Source organism: Alligator sinensis, unplaced genomic scaffold (assembly GCF_000455745.1).
Source record: "Alligator sinensis unplaced genomic scaffold, ASM45574v1 scaffold366_1, whole genome shotgun sequence".
Lineage (NCBI taxonomy): Eukaryota > Metazoa > Chordata > Crocodylia > Alligatoridae > Alligator > Alligator sinensis.
In genome coordinates this window covers 2,090,399-2,108,139 of record NW_005841851.1, presented here as the reverse complement: position 1 = coordinate 2,108,139, position 17,741 = coordinate 2,090,399, and the positions used below count along the sequence as shown (strand labels likewise).

At 50.3% G+C, this 17,741-nt stretch overlaps 1 protein-coding gene across 3 annotated transcripts in view; it reads right to left on the bottom strand.

The window, feature by feature from the left end:
• Positions 1-181: 181 nt before the first annotated feature.
• The window catches only part of MMP23B (matrix metallopeptidase 23B), a 28,114-nt gene continuing 10,554 nt past the window's right edge, over positions 182-17,741 (bottom strand). For all 3 annotated transcript variants that reach the window (XM_025211518.1, XM_025211524.1, XM_006016178.3), the window contains 7 exons: positions 14,571-14,716; positions 11,292-11,431; positions 9,165-9,332; positions 5,457-5,621; positions 4,801-4,911; positions 3,530-3,656; positions 182-2,792 (listed from right to left, as the gene is read on the bottom strand). In XM_025211518.1, the coding sequence (XP_025067303.1) occupies positions 2,618-2,792; positions 3,530-3,656; positions 4,801-4,911; positions 5,457-5,621; positions 9,165-9,332; positions 11,292-11,431; positions 14,571-14,716 (1,032 nt within the window). In that variant the 3' untranslated portion in view covers positions 182-2,617. The remainder of the gene's footprint in view (positions 2,793-3,529; positions 3,657-4,800; positions 4,912-5,456; positions 5,622-9,164; positions 9,333-11,291; positions 11,432-14,570; positions 14,717-17,741) is intronic.

Genomic DNA, 17,741 nt, shown 5'->3' with positions numbered 1-17,741 from the left:
GGATGACATTATTGTCTTTCCTGAACTCCGCAACAGGGTGGTCTGAGAGAGTTGCAAGCACATGCATTCGCTTGCTCCCTGGCTGCCTATACCACACCCTTCACCTTCCTAATTCAATTGGCTCCCTTGTTCTTTAGCCATGGCTTGTAGCAGAAGAATGCATTTCAGTCGGGGAGCTGTGTTTTGTTTATTACCTTTATTCATAATCAAGAAAAAGAGGCTGAACCACCTCGTATATTAAATGAGAGCATGATTTTTTTTATCTTGGGAGGTATCACAGACACCAGTGAGGGCAGGCAGAGAGAGAAATAGAGCTGGAGCCATCTAAAATATGGACAAGGAAGAAGAAAGGAGGTTGACCCAGGTCAAATTGGACCTTAAGGGGTCTTCAGAAAATTTAAATGAAAACCACGTGGGCAGTGAGCAGCTGCTGGGAAAACAGCAATGCCCAGCCAGCCTACTGCTGAAGGTGGTGATAGACAACATGCATGGTGGGAGCCAGCTTGCACCATTTCTAGATCCCCGATGTAAAATAATGGAGAAGAGAGGAGTGAGATGAGGGACTTGCAGTTCTGCTTTAAGTGTAAATCTCAGTGTGGGTTGAAGATACACGTGTTGCGGCACTTGGCTGATGTAGCTGATGGCCCTCGCCATCAACCTTCGAGAGCGTAGAGAAGAAAAAAGTGGCGGAACTGACTTGAGAAAGATTAAGATGGGTCAGCAACATTTTTGGGGGCAGAATGTCAAAAACACCCCAGCCGTGACTTGTGAGATGTTGGCGTACCAGGGGCAGAGAGCGGGGGAGCTGTGAGGGGCACAGTCCTTGTTGTGGCAGTGCAGCCCCAGCCCCCTCCCCGCTGTCCACCCAGAAGTGCATGTGCACCCACCGCCAGCAAAAAGCTGGGCCAGACCTCAGTGCAGCAGCTTGCAGCCTCCCTGCCACCTGCTGCGAGCAGCCTGGGCTCGGTGGTGGCTGGCAGGGACCTGCCTGGAGCCTGAGCCAGCTGTGAGCAATCACAATCACAACAGGAACACTGCTTATACTGGAAAACTTGTTTCTCTTGTAAGTAGTTTTGCTCTCCCAGTACAAAGCACAGCTTTGCTGAGAGAGCCTGTGGGATACCTTGATCATAGCAGCATATGGATATTCCTGTACTGCTGAAGTCCTCATTTGGATGTTGCCAAGGTGTGTGAGAGTCCTTTTCCAGTCTGTAGAGCATGAAGAGTGAGGAAGATCTGGCAGCATCTCAGAGGTGAAGGGGGGAGGAGTAGATACAAAAGGGTGAAACTGAACACAGGAAAATTTAGGCTGCACATCTGGGGAAAAATGTTTTAACAGCAAGATCTATTTGATGTTGGAATGGCCAAGGGCAGTGGATGGAAAGTCCAATTCTTGAGTCTGTTCACGCTGGACCGGACAAGGGTGTTGCAGTGGCCAAACCCTGCACTGGCAGAGGTGATGGATGGCATGACCCCACAGGTCTTTTCTAACTCTTGATTCTACAAAGGATTAGTTTGCCTGTAGGAACACTCTCCGTCCTCCCTAAACCAGCTGTGCTGTGTATTGCAATGGCATGAGAAGGGTTCCTGGGGCTTGCTGTAGGCAGAGGGAGCAATGGTCCTGACAGGGCTTGCTTTTTGAGCCAGACCTTTGGCTAGTGCTGGAGTAGCTTAGTTCCTGTCCAAACAGATGGAGCAAGGCTGAGATTGTCATGTGACAGTCAAGTCCATACTCTAAACTCCCAAACTTGAAGAAGTTCAAGTGATGCATGCAATAAAGGAAAATTGGTTTTGCCCATGAGTCATACTGCCCCCTTCTTTCCCTGGTATGACTTTTTTTTTTGAGGGACTTCACTCAATCACTTGATCTAGGCAAAATACTAGGGAAGTATGCCTGTGACTTGTTGACAAAGTTTGTGGGGGACAAGTTATCTGATAAAAGGATGGAAGCTGCAGCTGGAGGGAAATGGCATCTGAGGAACAAATGTAAAGCATGGGGAAATTTAGAGGAGCAAAAAATGGGTAGCCTGCCTGCGGTAGTCATTTAATACTTGGAGTCACGAGAACGAGTTAATAGGAAAAGCTATTCTTGAACCTGATCTTGCTTCTCTTGCTACTCCAGCATTGACATGACACACACATATGGAAAAAGCAGCCAAGGATCTGTCTCTGTTAAAACCCCCTCTAATGCCTCTTACTGGGATTGTGGTGAGCAGTTTTAATACTTGACATCAGGACACTCACTGGAGCATAAATCAGTCTCTTTGTTTCCAAAACATGTATGAGTATTGCCACACACTTGAGCATCAGGCTACTGATCTGTTGTCAGCGAAGGTTTGGTTGGTGGTTTTGCAGTAATCCACACTGACAAGGCATGTGGCGCCAGGTCCGACTGCTCAAGTTTTGTCATCAAGCTGGCACTTGATAAATTCTTTCTGTTTACACTCCTTCCAGAGGATATTTTTTTCCAATACCAAGTCCCAGATCCGTTTGTCTTGCCCCAGTGATGGTAGCAGCTGATTGACTAGTTCAGTTGCACTGCAGAAGGTCAGGTGTACAATGCCAAAGAGGATGAGATTTTCATTTGGAACAGAACTAGCAGTAATCAAAGTCCTCATTATTGCTTAACCCTGATTCTCCAGGAGTAGGTAGTCAAGATCCTTTCCTTTTTCTTTACTATGCAGGTGTAGGTCCCTTCATTGATTGCATTGGCAATAATGCTCATATGATCATCATTTAAGGATAAGTACCCTGGATAAGAGTACTCCAGAAGCTCCTTGTCTTTATACCAGCTGTTTTAAGGGGGGAAAAAAATAAGATAAATTAGTGAAGTATACTGCATAATTCTTGGTGCATTATGGGGTTCATCTACACAAGTAAGCTTGCATTGGGCAAGTGTGTCACAACAGCAAGAACATGCCAGGTTTAAAGCAGCACGGTCAACTCAACAGCTAGGGTAAAGATGTCAAAAGCTTCTGCATGCGAAGAGTGTGGGTCTTGGGATATTTTCCCTCTCTCCCATGGTCATGAGAGAGATCCAGGCCCACAGCAGGGGAAAACTTGATTGCATGCAGCAGGCTGCCCTATGCCCAAGGTAACAGATTGAAAAATAGACATTGTTTCTTTCATCTTCGGCAGGTAGTCATCTTGGGGACTACCCACCGCAACAACCAGGGAAATGATTCAGATGGTATTAATTTGACGGATAGATTTAAGGCCAGAAATCATTGTTTCTCATAGAATATGGGCCACAGGATTTGGGAGACGTTATCCCATGTGTGTTTCTTGATACAATTATTCTATGAAATGTATTCTTATAAGGCCCAAGACCAGAAGTAACAAAAGGAGAAGGCAGCCATAGCTAAAGCCAAGATGATGAATCTGGTGGGGCGCGTGATCCAGGAACCCCAAAGGAGATGATATCAAGTGATGGGAGAGGAAGGCAGTGAACCGACCAGGCAACTGCTGAAGAGTTTGTACATGCAAATGCAAAGTTTTGCAAAGTTTGGAGTAGGTAAAGGGCACTTACTACACTTTGCCTTTTTTATGAATAATCTTTTGTCCGCATCGGAAGGTGACATTTCTGCCTTCAGGAACAATCTTGGTTTTGGTTCTAGGTGGAGGAGGAGTTGCAGCTACTGTTGGGAAAGGGAATTCTGTCCAGTGAGAGAGAAAATAGGTCATGTCAGCTTACCCAGTTGTAAAGCCTTGAAATCCCAGTGTTTCTAAGGAGCTGTGCTGTCTTTTCAGGTTTTTTCCTCTCCGCATTCCCGCCTCACTGTATTTGAGTAGTCCAAGGTAAAAGCAGCATGGCTCTTGTGACTTTTATTGCAGGTCTTATGATAGTTGCTGCTTATTTCATTTTAAATCCTTAGCTTCTGGATTCAGATGAGAATCGCCAGAGGCAAAATAGTGGTGTAAAATTAAATGGTTTTCACTGAAGTGTTGTTTGAAGGCACGTGAATGTCTTAGGTATGGTAAGAGCCTAGCTGTGATCTTAATACTTGGCATCTAAACAACCTGAGTGCACTTTTTCCCCAGTTAGTCCAGGTTAACATGCACAGTATTGCTGTTTTAGAGGTATTGCTGTTTTAGTATATTCTGAAATAGATACTGTTAGCATCATGCAATTCAGTGCGCCTTGATGCTGTGCTATTCCTTTGGCATCGACTCCTCCAAGCTGAGGGAGTAAGCCTGCAGTTAACGAGCTTACTCCTCTCCTTTTCTCAGATCGGCAGGACATAGACTGGAATTTGCTTTACAAAGTGGTTCTCAGGCTGCAGGTTTTGAAAAGAACAAGTGAAATATGGAGCTGGTGGAAGTGAGACAGGACAAAGGTGAGTCTAGCTCACCTGCTGAGCGTGCAGCCAGGAAGCTGAAGGGGGACAGTACAGTTTAAACAAAGACCCACTCTGCTACATCTTCCCCTCCTTTTGCCCCATCATTGAGTAGGTGATACTGTCACCCACCTCCCCCTGACTGTACCCTATGGCATTTCTCGATTGTACCCAAGAATGAAGCAGTTTCTAAGTGAGAGTACTAATTACTGAGGTTTTAGAAGCTGGACCAGGACAACAGGCTTTCCCAGACTCTGGGAAACGGGCCCTGAGGTCCGTGGAGTCTGGTCCCTTTCCTGGTACTTGATCTTGGCAGGGTGCTGACTAGCAGTTGAGTTCTTAGGTCTGCCATGGAGCCCTGTTAATTCCTATCTAGATTTGTTAAAGCTATTCGACATAGCTTCCCTGTCCGTCCCCCATCCCTCTTCCCCCCCCACCCCGTCCTGGGAGAGGAGCATGATACCATAGCAGAAATCACAGCTGGATGGACAGTGCTTCTTCATCATCTTCTGACGGGTCTTGCAGAAACCTTTTCTGGCCCACGCTGGACACACAAATAGTCTGTCCTTGCAGCCTTGGGGTAGAAAGGGACATGGTGTTAAAGGGACAGGCACCAGCTGTTCCTGGAGTGAAAGTGCTAGGTGAAGAGTGGCATTGGGCCCTACTGTCAAAGCTGGAGATGTCATTCTGTACTGTAAGGTTAGGGGCCAGGGCAGGAGTCTGAAAGGGGCTGGGTTTTTGTATTAACAGTGCAGCGAGTGCTGATCAGAGCCTCAGCTGACATCAAGGGAGCAGCAACAGCTTGCACCAGCCGAGTATTGATTCCCTTTACAGCCATGTGCCGAGTGCTGGCTTGGCTGAGGGGTCTGTGCAGTTCTGGGGGCCCAGTGCCCACAGCTCCCCGCTGCTCCAGGTTGGTTTTGTCTCAATCCATTGCTCTAATACACCTTGTCCCCCTTCCCTCCCCAGGATCCCCAAGAGAGGGAGTGACAGGCATGCAGTTTCTGCCTTCCTGTTGGCCTGTCCTAGTCCCTTCCCATGCAGCGCTGAGCGTGGCAGACACATGCTAGCGTCTCCTGACCCAGCAGTCCAGAGTGCCACAACGGGGAACTGACTCACCGTAGAGCCTGTGCATCCCCCAGATTTCATCCTGGGAGATGGTCTTTTTCCCAGTCAAAGTAGCATTGAGGTGCATCAGGGCATCTGCGTTGAGGGAGTGCATGAGCCCCAGGGCATGTCCGATCTCATGAGCTGCAACATGTACCAGATCTGTAAGCCACACACCTGGCAGGGAAAACAGCAGTGACAGAAGTTGTACACCGAGGGTCTGCTTGCTCACCTGCCTGTCCAACAGCAAGCTTGGGCCAGATGGGAAGTGTTTGGAGATCAGAGAGCAACTGCTAGGAACGGAGGGGTCTATCCCAGGCATCTACACCAGTCTCAGCTCCCATGTAGCTGTGCTGGTCCAGGTGAGCAAACCTGATGGCGGTGCGAGCAGATTTCTTCCCGACTTCAAGCATTGGGTCAGATGGCAGTTTTGAATCGACACTGATGCAGGCACATTTATGTCTGAAATCGGGGCAGAGACCCAGCATGACAAAGCCTGTGTTTCCTGGCAGCTTTCAACTATTTGATTCTCACAGCATTGCCCTGTGACTGGGAAAGGACCGTCCGCACAGGCCTACCATTTAGGACAAAGCCATTAGTTGGAAGACTTTGCTCATCAAGCAGCACTTGCTCACAGAAAACAGCTTGGCTTATACAGGCCCTACCTACACTTGAGAACAACTTGTGATTTTTGTCTTGCTGCAGTTTACAGTCCCTCAAACTGTAGAGCTGAACTGCAGCTTCTTGATAGCAGTTTAGAGACTGTTAGGAGCAGAGAGGGATTTTAAACAGGAGGATGACTCAAAAGGAGCATGACTCTTGTGTAAAGACAGGCCAGGGGATCTTGGGCAACAATTGCTGCATGAAGCCCAACCGTTTGTTGTTGAGCTAGGGCAGCTCTTGTGGAAAGAGAGTCTTGTTTGTGAATTTGCTTCACTGACTGATAAATTTTAAAGTCCTTTACAGTGCGAGTGTCCAGGGTCTGGAACAAACTCCCCCGCAGAGGTGGTGCAAGCATCTACTCTGGACTCATTCAAAAAACAAGTGGATATATTTGTTGCTGGGGTCACTCGATCCCAGCTGACTTCTTGCCTATGGCAGGGGGCTGGACTCGATGATCTCCCTTCTAGCCCCTAATGTCTATGAAATTCAATGGGAGTCCCTGGCATGAAAGCATCCTTTTTCTGGCCATGTCTCAAAGCGCTGTTGAAGGAGTATAATTGCTATCTAGTGTAATGTTATTGACTAACACCTATGATTTTCACTTCCATTTCAATGTCTGAGTCAAGTATTGGGACACTTCTTGTCACCCTGTTGGTGTGTCTTTGATTTAGACCAACTTCTTGATAAATACTTGCCTCTTCTATCCCTTGCAAACTCTCCAGGCTGAGCTCAGTAGCTGTTTTCAGAAAAACAAAAGCTAGTGACATAAATCACCAGTGGATAGGTCTACAGTCTGCTGGCGTAAGTATTAGCAAACAGCCGTGAAAACTGGAGGTCTGATTTTCATTATCGTTATCACACTGAGCCCTGGAATGTATTTAGCATTTAATTCAGGGTTTGGCTGGGAGTTTTTTTTCCAGATACAACTATGTTAGTGGATGATGTGAAATAAGCAGTCTTTCTTGCTTTCTCTGGGCATATATTGCTAACCTTTCTTTAAGGCCGGTCTTTCCTGCTATTAGTCCCTCAGAGGTTTGGGTCCCGTCCCCCGCATCTAGCTTTTATCTCTTTGTTTTCAGAGGCAAGGCGAGTTCTTCCAAGTCCTTCTAGATTACAGCTAAGTTTTCTTTTCTTCTACTGGTTTCACAATCCTGATGTCTGAGCTGAGGCATTAGAAAGTGCATACTTATACAGTTTGTGGTTTCTAGAGAGCTGTAAGCATATGTAGCATATTGCAGTAGGTTAAAATAAAAGTTTACAGAAACCAACAATCCTGGGAAGGTAAATACATTTGAAATAGCCCTGCAGGGACAAGGACAGAAGTTCACCTAATGAGCAGGCTATGCACTCTTACAGGTCATGCATCTGCCTAGGTGCAGATGAAGCCCTTGTCTTTCCTCCTGCTGCTACAGAATAATTTCTAGCGCTTTGTTCAGTCAGAGATGCTGCTGGTGCTGGGGTTCCTAGCTTTCCTTTGACAATTATTTCACAGCCCAGTAAATCTTCCCTGCATGCAGCTGCCCCTTGTAGCAAAAAGCAAATTCCCACCTTGCCTGTGCAGTTATTCCTAGCAATATGGCATAACGCCGAGAAGCAAACTAGCTATTTTCATTTCTATGAAAGGGCAAATGCGTGTTCAGTCTCTGCAAAAGCGACTAGTGATTCAGGTTGCAGTCCCAATGGCACCTTCACAGGGCCTGATTCTCAGGAACATCAGAGTATCTCTTTCATGGTCGATGGGTCCCTTATAAGCTATCTGCAGTTGCATACCCCAAATCACTCATCACTTTAGAAATGTTGGCATATAGGTCTACACCCATGCACATGTATGTAATATATGTATAAACCTTGCATCTTCCACACACACACAGATTAAAGAAGTGAGATCCACAGCTGAGGCTTTCCTCTATCCCCACCCTTTTTTGGTCAAAAGGCAAAAAAGCCGAACTTCAAAGAACTATTGAGCTTGCTTTTTGAACTGTGCTGAGTTTGCTCCTTAGCCAGGGGCCATCTGCTTGCAATTTAGTGTCAGTTTAGACATTGCTTTTTTGAAAAACCCCCACCATTAACAAAGACATTTTTAGGTGCCCACAAGCTTGAAAATGACCATCCATGCTGGAAAGCCTGTTGCAGAGGACAACAAAAATGTAAATAGCCATGCCAAGAAACCAGAGCACCGTAATGTGGCCTCTCCCAGAGATAATGCAGCTGCTTGGGCCCAAGCCAGTCCCAATCATTTAGACTGGTTGGAGCCCACTGAGTTACTCAGAAGCAGCTGGAACTGCCACCAGCCCTGGAATATTCCACAGCTGGAACGCAGGCTCCTGACAGCAATATCAGCAACTTCGGGGAATGCAGAAAACTCTTCTTTTGCACCTCAATGTGGGGCAAAAGAAAATCTGCCTCTGCATTAAAGTATAGGGCCAAGTCTTTCTCACCTTATGGGAACAGGGCTGTCAGAACAGAGGCAGACCCTTGGCATGGTGAAAGTGGTAGATTTTTCTCCTTACAGAAGTAAAACTTGGATAAAGCAGGAATTTTCTGAATCCCATCCCCTCCTAGCTTCACAGTCAGCAGTGCCTCTCCTTACCCCTACTGTTGTCCTGCTGGGCCAGTGCCTGTCAAAGTAATCTAGCTGGCAGCAGGTTCACCAGTGCCTTCTATGCATGGGGGAAAATAGACTGTAGTCAGCAGCATCCTCTAAAGGCTTGAATGAACAGGATGAGCCATCATAGAAATACATCTGATGCGTGTCTGATTGCATCAGAATGTTGTGCTGTCAAATGTAGTATTGGACTGGTTAGAAGCAAATGATTTCTATGGGCTTAAGGCACAGATTGCACCTCCATAATACCAACATCTACATTAAACCCCCCCTGGATTAGGAGGAAGTTTGGATCTGGAGTCACTTTCATGATGGGTCCCCTATCCCTACCACTAGATCCCTTTAGAATATGTGCCCATGAACCTTGTGCCTTTTAAAAGGGTAATTAGCATCACCGAGGAAAGCACAAACTTCTTGCAAGCGTTACACCTGCTCTGGGCCCCTGTACTTACCCTTTTTCCAGCTGAACCGTGTGTTTCCTAATATCCAGTATTCATGGTCATCAAAATGGATTTCTCCGTTAGGTGGGAAGAAAGCATGGGCAAGCTCTCCTGTGGTCCCGTCAAAGCAGTGATGGATGAGTGACTGCAGGCAGTCGGTATGATTGATGGAGTAGAAACCTGTGAACAATGGTGCATAAAGCGAGGTGAGTCAAAATATCCAGAACACAGATACACTTAAGCTGGGTACTAACCACGGTGCCTGTTCCCAAGTGATTTAGTCTACAACCTGTACGTTTGCCATCCTACCGATATGGGAGAAGAAATGCAAAAAAAATAAGGGATGAATAAAATGAACTGTGTCCGGTGGAGAAGTATTTGTGGTGACCTTGGATTGAGAGCTGTCCAAAGGAAACAAGTTAAGCTGCCTGTCAGGAAAGACCTGTGGTTCACAACATTGAGCAAAAACTTGATCTTACAAGGGCAGGGGGAAACTCCTGCTTGATTTAAAAATTGATGCAGGGATGTGATCAGATGCTAACTCCTAACCACTGCATGGCCTCAGCACCCAGAACCTGATGTGCCACCTACGTTCTGTCTTCACTGCCTGAAACCACTGACTAGCCCCAGTGCAGCAGCTCGGCCTCCTGCTTTCAGGTTTTTTGAAGCACTTAGTAGGCCTACAAAAATCTAACCTACGCCAGTCAAAAATCACCCTCCTGCAACCCAGCAAAGAGTTTAGGCCATCCAGTGCATGTCGGATGATCATTGCTCTCGCTTTTCAACTCCATAGACCCTCCACATCCTCCTCCATTCTTGACAGCTTTGTTCACTACTCTCTGGAGGGCTGGGAGAAGGATGACAGATCTGGGTGGGTAGGAGGTGGGATTGATACTCGGTGGGGCTGGTCTCTGCTGACTCGGCCATTGCTTTAGAGGCAAGGTCACTTCCTCTCCCTGTGCCTTGATTTCCCAATCTGCGAACTGGGAAAGGACAGTACGTTTCTCACTTGTAAAATGCTTGTAAGTTGAGGCTGAGATGTGCTACGGCCATATGCGAAGCCCTGACATTAGAACCCAGGTCATCAAATGCTAAGCTGAGCTTCCGCTACTTAGACCGGTGCTTTTATTTCTCACCTGCAAACACCTTCTATGCGCAGGGCTCAAAGCTCTTTATAGACACCTCTGACAGCTAAGTATTATCCCTATTTTAAATCTAATTAGTAATGATGCTGAGAGGCTCAGTGATTTGTTCCTGGTTCTGTAGTAACCATGCCCCAGGTAGCAGGATGCCTCTTAATAAGGTGCTCACAGGGACTCCCTGGACCTCAGATGTGGCAGCATGTTCCTTTCTGTCAGGCCAGGCCATAGGAAAGCAGAGTATGTGCTTGTGGGTTGTCACACAATGGTGTGAATCAATGGTAACTTTGCTGGTTACCTTGCAAACACCACAGTCTGCACAGGAAATGTTGAGCTCTCCTCAAATCCCTGGAGGAATTGCAGCTAGAGCGGAGACTAACCAGATGACCCAGGATTAAAAGTTGCCTGAGTTTGTCCAGGGCCAAGTGCACCATCAAGGCACCTGACAAGGCTGCTGAGAAGGTGGGGAAGGGACATGGTACAGCGAGGCTTTACAGAATGGTGTGAAGAGCGAGGAGAAGAAGCCTCCTCAGCATGAGGACTGGCATCGTGCAGGGGCTATGCGGCCAGGCGTGATACCAACACATGGGGAGAGCAAGGATTAACAAGGCAGGGCACGAGGAGCTGCCCACAGGAAGGGGCTACTGCGGAGCTCTTCCTCCTGCTAGGACAGCCCTAGAGCTATAACACACGCTGACCAGGGGCTAGAGACTGCTTGTGTGCAGTGGGAGCTCCCAGCAGGGAAGTGCTAGGTACCATCACCCTTTCCCTTGCTGGCTCTACACTGTAGACCCTCTCCTAGGGGCAGGCCAGGTGCCGAGTGAGCCTGGGACACCTGCAGCACCAGCCATTGGGTGTGGATCAGTCTCTGCTATACCAGGAACGATCCCTGGAAGCTCCACAACCAGGCGCTGAGATGTGCCAGTCGGCCCTCTGCCATAGCCAGCCTGTGCCAGGGTGCTCCTTCAGCATAGGGCCATGGGGGATCTCAGTGCCATACCTATCTTCAGGTCGCTGGCTGCGTGCGGTGACACCTCCTTGAAGCTGAACGGAGAGACCTCGCTCCACATGCGGAAAGCAGCCGCCAGCCCCTTGCGTGTGTCACTCCTGTTGATGAGGTTGCGGGGGAAGGACAGGATTCTGGAGGAACACGGTGCAATGTTAGTGTGTGCCCGGGCCAGCCTGTGCTGCCCGCTAGATGGTCCCTGAGGTGGTTGCCTGCAGAGGCCTCGGTCCTGAATTTTCCAGGGACTTTGCTATGGGTTACAAGCCTCACCCACAAGCCTTGCACGGAGGTTTGCACAGGCTTAGAGCAGGCTCACTATGGGTTAGCAGGGTGATCAGCAGGATCTGGTGGGTTCCCTGCAGTGCCCTATATACTACCACCATCCTCACTCATATCCCAGTAGGTGGTACTGGATTCTCTGTCCTTAAAACCCCTAGTACAAGGTCTATTGGATAAGCATGCTTTGTTTTCTCCCTGTGGTGCTGCACTGTTGTTCAGACGCTCATGTCCCACCCCAGAAACAGCTGCTTTCAGTAGTAGATGAAGTAATTTCTGCAAACACACACCATAGATGGTGCAGGATAGTATCCCACTAATGCAGTGGTAAAAAAACCTGGCAAGCCTGAAGCGAAGGGCCTATTTATCACATAAAGAAATTGCCGCTCCTGCAAGAAGCCACATTATCTGGAGATGGACCAAAGCAGCGGGGTAACCTTTTTTGGCAGATGTGCCACAAATTAGCTCTGCACCCTCACCAAGTGCCTCCATTCCCCTCCCCAATCTGCTGCTCTGCTTTCTGCTTCTTGCCCTTTGCTCTCTGCCTGAGCTACTGATCTGCTTTCTCCTCCCTGCCCAAGCTGCTGCTCTGCTTTCTGCCCCTTCTGCCACTGTGCTGCCTGTCTCTTCCCTGACTTGCTGTGTGCCATACGCAGAGGCTACTTATGCCACTCATGGCATGCATGCTGCAGGTTGGCCACCCCTGGATTAAGGGCTTTTCTGCATAGAGGGATTTCAGACACTGGTCCCCAGTCAGAGGTATAGTCACTCAAGGGCAAACCAGCAGGGCTGCTGCTTGTCCTGTGGGAACTTTTCTGGGCTGGAGCTGGCTTAGAGCAGCGAAGGCTGATGCCCGTGCAGCCTCACAAGTAGCTGAAGAGGAAGCTGGTCCCTGGCACGGACGTGTTCTCATCAAACCCAATTGTTTCTGGATTGTGCCGTAGGTCTCGCTTTGTCCCAGCACAGCCAGGGGGAAGCTGATGACTTATTTTCAGCTTGCTTGTTACTCGCTAGTCTGATTCACTGAGCGCATGAAAAATGGGAATCCCAACTGACCCTGGGAACATGATAGAGTTCCTTGGGGGTCTAAGCAGGCACTGGGGTGGGGGAACACCTGATGGTTACGAGGGGCTGCTTTGCTCGTGTGGCTGATGGAGGGAGCTGAGGCTCTGACCAGGGAGCTGAGGCAGGGGCAGCTCTGGGCTGTATACAGACAGTGCCTGCTTTGGAGGCTGAAATGCCCACTCAGCCCCACTGCCAGCTGTGCAGGAGGCATCCTTGTTCTGTGTCTGTCAGAAGGACTCGCTGCTTGCTGTGAAGCCCACAGACCCAGACAGCCAGAAATGCCCCCTCTTCCCCACTCCTACAGCAAACCCAGCCTGATGCTTACTTACTGGGTTAGAAACTTTCCCAGCAACTTCAGAGCTGGGCTGTGCCAGGCTCCCTGCTGGGGGTGGGGGCTGAGGCAGGAAGAAAACCCTTACAGTCCCAGCAGAAGACCCTTCCTAATGCAATGCAAGAGCTGCCATAGGCATTCCCTGCTGCCAGGGCCAACCCTCATTGTACAATCTTGTGTGCGTGCATGCACATGTGCACATGTATGGTGGGGAAAATGTGTCTGTATGTGTATTTAAAAGGGCTGTGCCATGCCTGGAGTGACCTCTGGCTTGCCAAGAGAGCAGGAGTGGGGGAGCAGGGGATGGAGGGGGTAGCCTCCTTTCTCCAAGGGCATGGACAATGGGCCTTTCTTCAGCTACCTCAAGGATGCTTGCCAATGTGGACGTGCAAACCACAAGCGGCTGCTGGGTTCATTGCCTGAGGTTTACCAGGACAGCGTGGTTGCACCTGCTGCTCCCGCTACTTCTGGACCAGCTCCAGAGTGTGTCCTTAAGCATACTCCCTGCCCTGTGCCTGCTGTGTGTTGGAGCCAGCCAACAAGTGCGTTATCTAATGCACTGTAGCTTCCTTAAGAGGCACAAACAGCTCCTGGGATGCTTTTTGTGGGGGAAGCCCTCTGAGCAGGGACCAAGTGTGTATGGGGGATGTAGGCTACCCATGGGCATACTTGCTGTACTGTGACAATCTGGTTCAATGCCAGTTCATCAAAGGAACAGCACTAGCTTGTCACAGTGATAATTTAGGCCCCTTATCTTTTGGCTGTCAAGGCAGGTGTAGGCAGAAGCCTGCTTATTTCACAAAAGAAAATGCTACCACTGTGCTTTCACTTTGTCCTTTCTCCATCCTCACCTCCTCCAGAAGCTTAAATTGCTCTTGTGCCACTGAAATGCAGCTGCATCTGAGGTTTACACTGCAGCCCATGGCATGAGACCATGAAGCATGCTGGACTCCAGTGTTCATGCACAGGCAATACAGCCATGGGCACAGAAGTAGCCCTGACTCCAAAGGGCTGCGCTGCGTGATTCTAACTCCCTGCAGAGCCCTTGGGCTTGGATGCAAAAGCGGGTGTCTGTAGGGGGGGTTTTCAAAAGCACTTTGCACTTAGTGCTGTTCTCGCTGAAACCCAGGAGAGTGGTACCAGCACCTTCACTGACAGGAGCGTTAGGTTAAGGTGGAGCCCCCTTCAAAAATCCCACCCAGGCTAAGCTGCCACATGCTGACTCCACCTTTTGCCCAGATGTTTCAACCCAGAATCCACTCCTGATCTGCAGGATAGTCACTACCAATGTGGCACTCCTGGCAGCTTTAGCAAGCAGCAGATCTCCTGCAGTATAGCTCCTCTTAGTGCAAGCCCTGTCTGGAGCGTGTGCTTGATGAGCCATAGCATGGACCGTGGGCACCTGGCACTGCAGTGCTGCTAATGTGGAACACAGGGGGTTGCACGTGCCATTGCTCTGAGAGAGCCTCGTCCCCCAACTCCCCCTGGCCTCACCCCCCCGGCATGCTGCCCAACCCCAGCAGCCTGCAACTATATCAAGGGCATTTCAAGCTTCAAGGCCATACAGACAGCATAGCCCCACGGCATCAGCACATGCCTACTTGTATGTCAGGTTGAAGTGGTCCCACTTGAGGTGCCCTGGCGTGAGGGTGTAGCGTCGTCTCCGCACAGCAGGGTGGGGTGGGAGAGCTGGGGTGGGAAGATCCGGAGAGCTCCACCCGCCAAAAAGAGGCAATGTGGCGTCTTCCTTAAAAGACAAACAGGAGGTCAGATGTGGCGATGGGGTGTGTGTAGCCTGCCCAAAGCTACCTGGGTTGGGGCACTTGGGGCTTGGGTCTTCTGTGAGCTGGCACCATCTCGTGGGGTGCTGGGTGCCCCTCCCAAAGGGATAGGGCTGCTGGTGTGAGCACAGTAAAGCAATGCCCAGCTGCAATGCTCCTAAACTGCTCCTGCTTAGACCCAATGAATGGCACCAGCAGAGCCTCCCTGCCCCTGCCTGGAGGTGGCCTTTTGGGGAACACATGCCCACTGGGCCCTGTCTTCTCCTGGGGCTCCCCCCATGCTAGTATAGTCATACACCTCCCGTGTGCCTGAAAACAGCTCAAAGCCCTTGGGCATGGGTGGCAGAGGAGAGGCTGTGGGCTGGAGTCTCCACTCTGCTCTGACCACTGCAAAGCAGCCACCAAAGGGCAGTGGCAACTTTGCTCTGAGTTGGGGCAGGTGATTGCCTGCCTCCCTGTCCCCATGTGCCCCCTACCCTGAGGGTGCAGAGGGCAGGCTGGCTATTGGGAGCAGTTTCTGGCGATGTGCACAGACTGGACAACAAGGGAAAGCAGCAACATGTCAGTGTGCTTGGACCCACAGGCCTTTATTCCAGCAGTGCATGCGCTAGGGCAGCACAGGCAGCCTTGCTTTGTGCAGTGCAGCCCAGCCTCTGAGGGCCACATCTGGGCTCAGCATCACTGAGGGGGCATGAATCTCCAGCCTCAGGGACTGCTGCAGCCCTGCCTGGAAAGCTCTCAGCTCATTTCCTTTTGCTGGCACTCACCAGGCTGGCCCTAGTGTGCAGCGAGGTTCTGGGTGCGTGAGTCACAGGCGGCCCATTGTGCAAGTGCTCGTTATGGCACTGGACTGTGGACCTGAAATGCCTTCAAAATAAATTGGAGCCTTGGAAATGCTGGAGCCTCTTTAAAGCAGACAGCACAAGCCAGGCCTCAGTTTGCTGCTGCCCTGCCATTATTGGGTTAGGCAGGCAGCCTGGCTCAGCAAGCTACAAAAGCCTTTCAGTTTTGGTGGCAGGGAGTGGAGGGTGGTAGGGGACTGGGGCTGCAAAAACCTCCCTTCTCCAAGTCTGTGCCCTGTCGTGGTGCTGAAACCCTGACTGTTTGCCCTGGGCTGTGGCACCAGGAGCACAAAAGCAGTGGGTGACACCAGCCATATGGGTGGCAACAATAAGTATCAGTGACTGAAGGCTCAGAGTCCCCCCCGTGCGGATGGCAAAAATCTCCTTGTGCTCTAGTACGAATGCCCTCTGCGCTGCACCTGGCTGGGGCTGGGGCTGGCTGTGTGTGGGAGGGGACACAGCAAGGTGCAAGACCTACCTGTTATGGTGTCACAGCTGTACTAGGAGCAAGGCCAGCACCCAGGGTGTGGTGGCGACAGATCTTGGTCTAGCCACTAGCCAGCACTGGCATGCAATAGGTGTAGCTAGCACCGAGTGTTCAGCGGCCCCGGTGTGCTGCGCTGGTCGGGTGGCAGCAGAGTGTTTCCCTCTTGCTCTGAGCTCAGGTTTTAGCCTCACCTGGCAGCAACCCGAGCAGGTTGTGGTGCACTTTTCACACCACAGATTGACAAATGCTGGGGACTTCAAATTGCTAGACTCTGAGGGGGCCTTGATGCCATGCCTAAGGGAGGAATGGCTAGCAGCATGGCATGGAGCGAGCCCTTTGCTCCAGTTGCAAACCTGGCTCATACCAGACTGTGGCCATTTGCAGGTGGCTCAGCCACATCCCTGGGGAGCTTGCTAGCGCTAGCCTTTCCTGTCACTGCTCCAGAAGCGTCCATTCTCTGGTCCCATTTCTTGCCCCAACCCCCCACCATAACTACGTTAGTGCTATGTGCTATGTTAGTACGTACATGTGAGCCCACTATGCCTGCGTGGTCCCTGCTTTGACTGAAGGCTCAGTCATTGCCTTTCCCCGGAGCCCTTCGAATTCATTGAGACCTGCTTGAAGCCAGTGGTATTGCCCCTTCCACCCTGCTGTTTCATCAGCTTGAAGGAGCATTTCTCCAGCATATGAGCACCCCTGGTCTGCTGGCTGGGCACAGGAGTGTCTGAGCCCCTTGACACACTGGGGCTCAGGCAGGATGGGAAGCAGGGTATTAGGGAGTAAAAATTTGTAAGCTGCTTTGCTTTTATGCTGGCCCACAGATCTCTCAGGGGCAGCAGTCACATCTGATTTGCCTCTGCTTTGCTAGGCAAGTCAGCCTTCTCCCTGCTGGGTCTGTTTACTGCACACTCTGCTTGCCCTGGCATCAATCAGGAGCAGTTTTGTGACATGCCGAGGCCCTTTGAAGCCCCTCTGAGAGCTTAAAGGGCAATAGAGTGGGCTGCCAGACCCCCAGGACATGTCCTCCTCTACAGGACGCCTCTCCGGCTAGCATTGTGATCGTGTCCGAGTCCTGCTGACACCGCGGCGTAGGGTAGCGCTGGCCTGAGCCCATGCCCATGAGGCTGCTGACCATCTCAGCCAAGAAGAGCAGTGAGGAGGGGGCTGAAGGGGTTTGCAGTGAGGGGGGGGCCTTTTTGGGAAGGCAGGAATGAATCCCTTTTTGGGAAGGCGTGAATCTTCAGGTATATAGCGGGCAAAAGGAAAGCTCAGAGCAACATAGGGCCCCTGCAGGACAAATCAGGACAGTTGGTGGTTGACGCGGGGAAAAAAAGCAGAGCTCTTCAATGAGTTCTTCACTTCAGTATTTTTAAGTACCGACCAAGCCAGTCTCCCCACCTCAATCACTGACGGATGTCCACATGGCACCAGTCCGCCTAGGGTTAGTTCTGAAATAGTTAAGGAGCTCCTGGAGGAGCTGGATGGGTACAAGTCAGCAGGCCCGGATGACCTCCATCCACGGCTGCTGAAAGAATTGGCCAGTGTCATAGCTGAGCCGCTGGCACAGCTGTTCGAGCACTGGTGGTGCTCCAGCCAGGTCCCTGAGGACTGGAGAAGGGCCAGTGTGGTGCCCATTTTCAAGAAAGGGAGAAGGGATGAGCC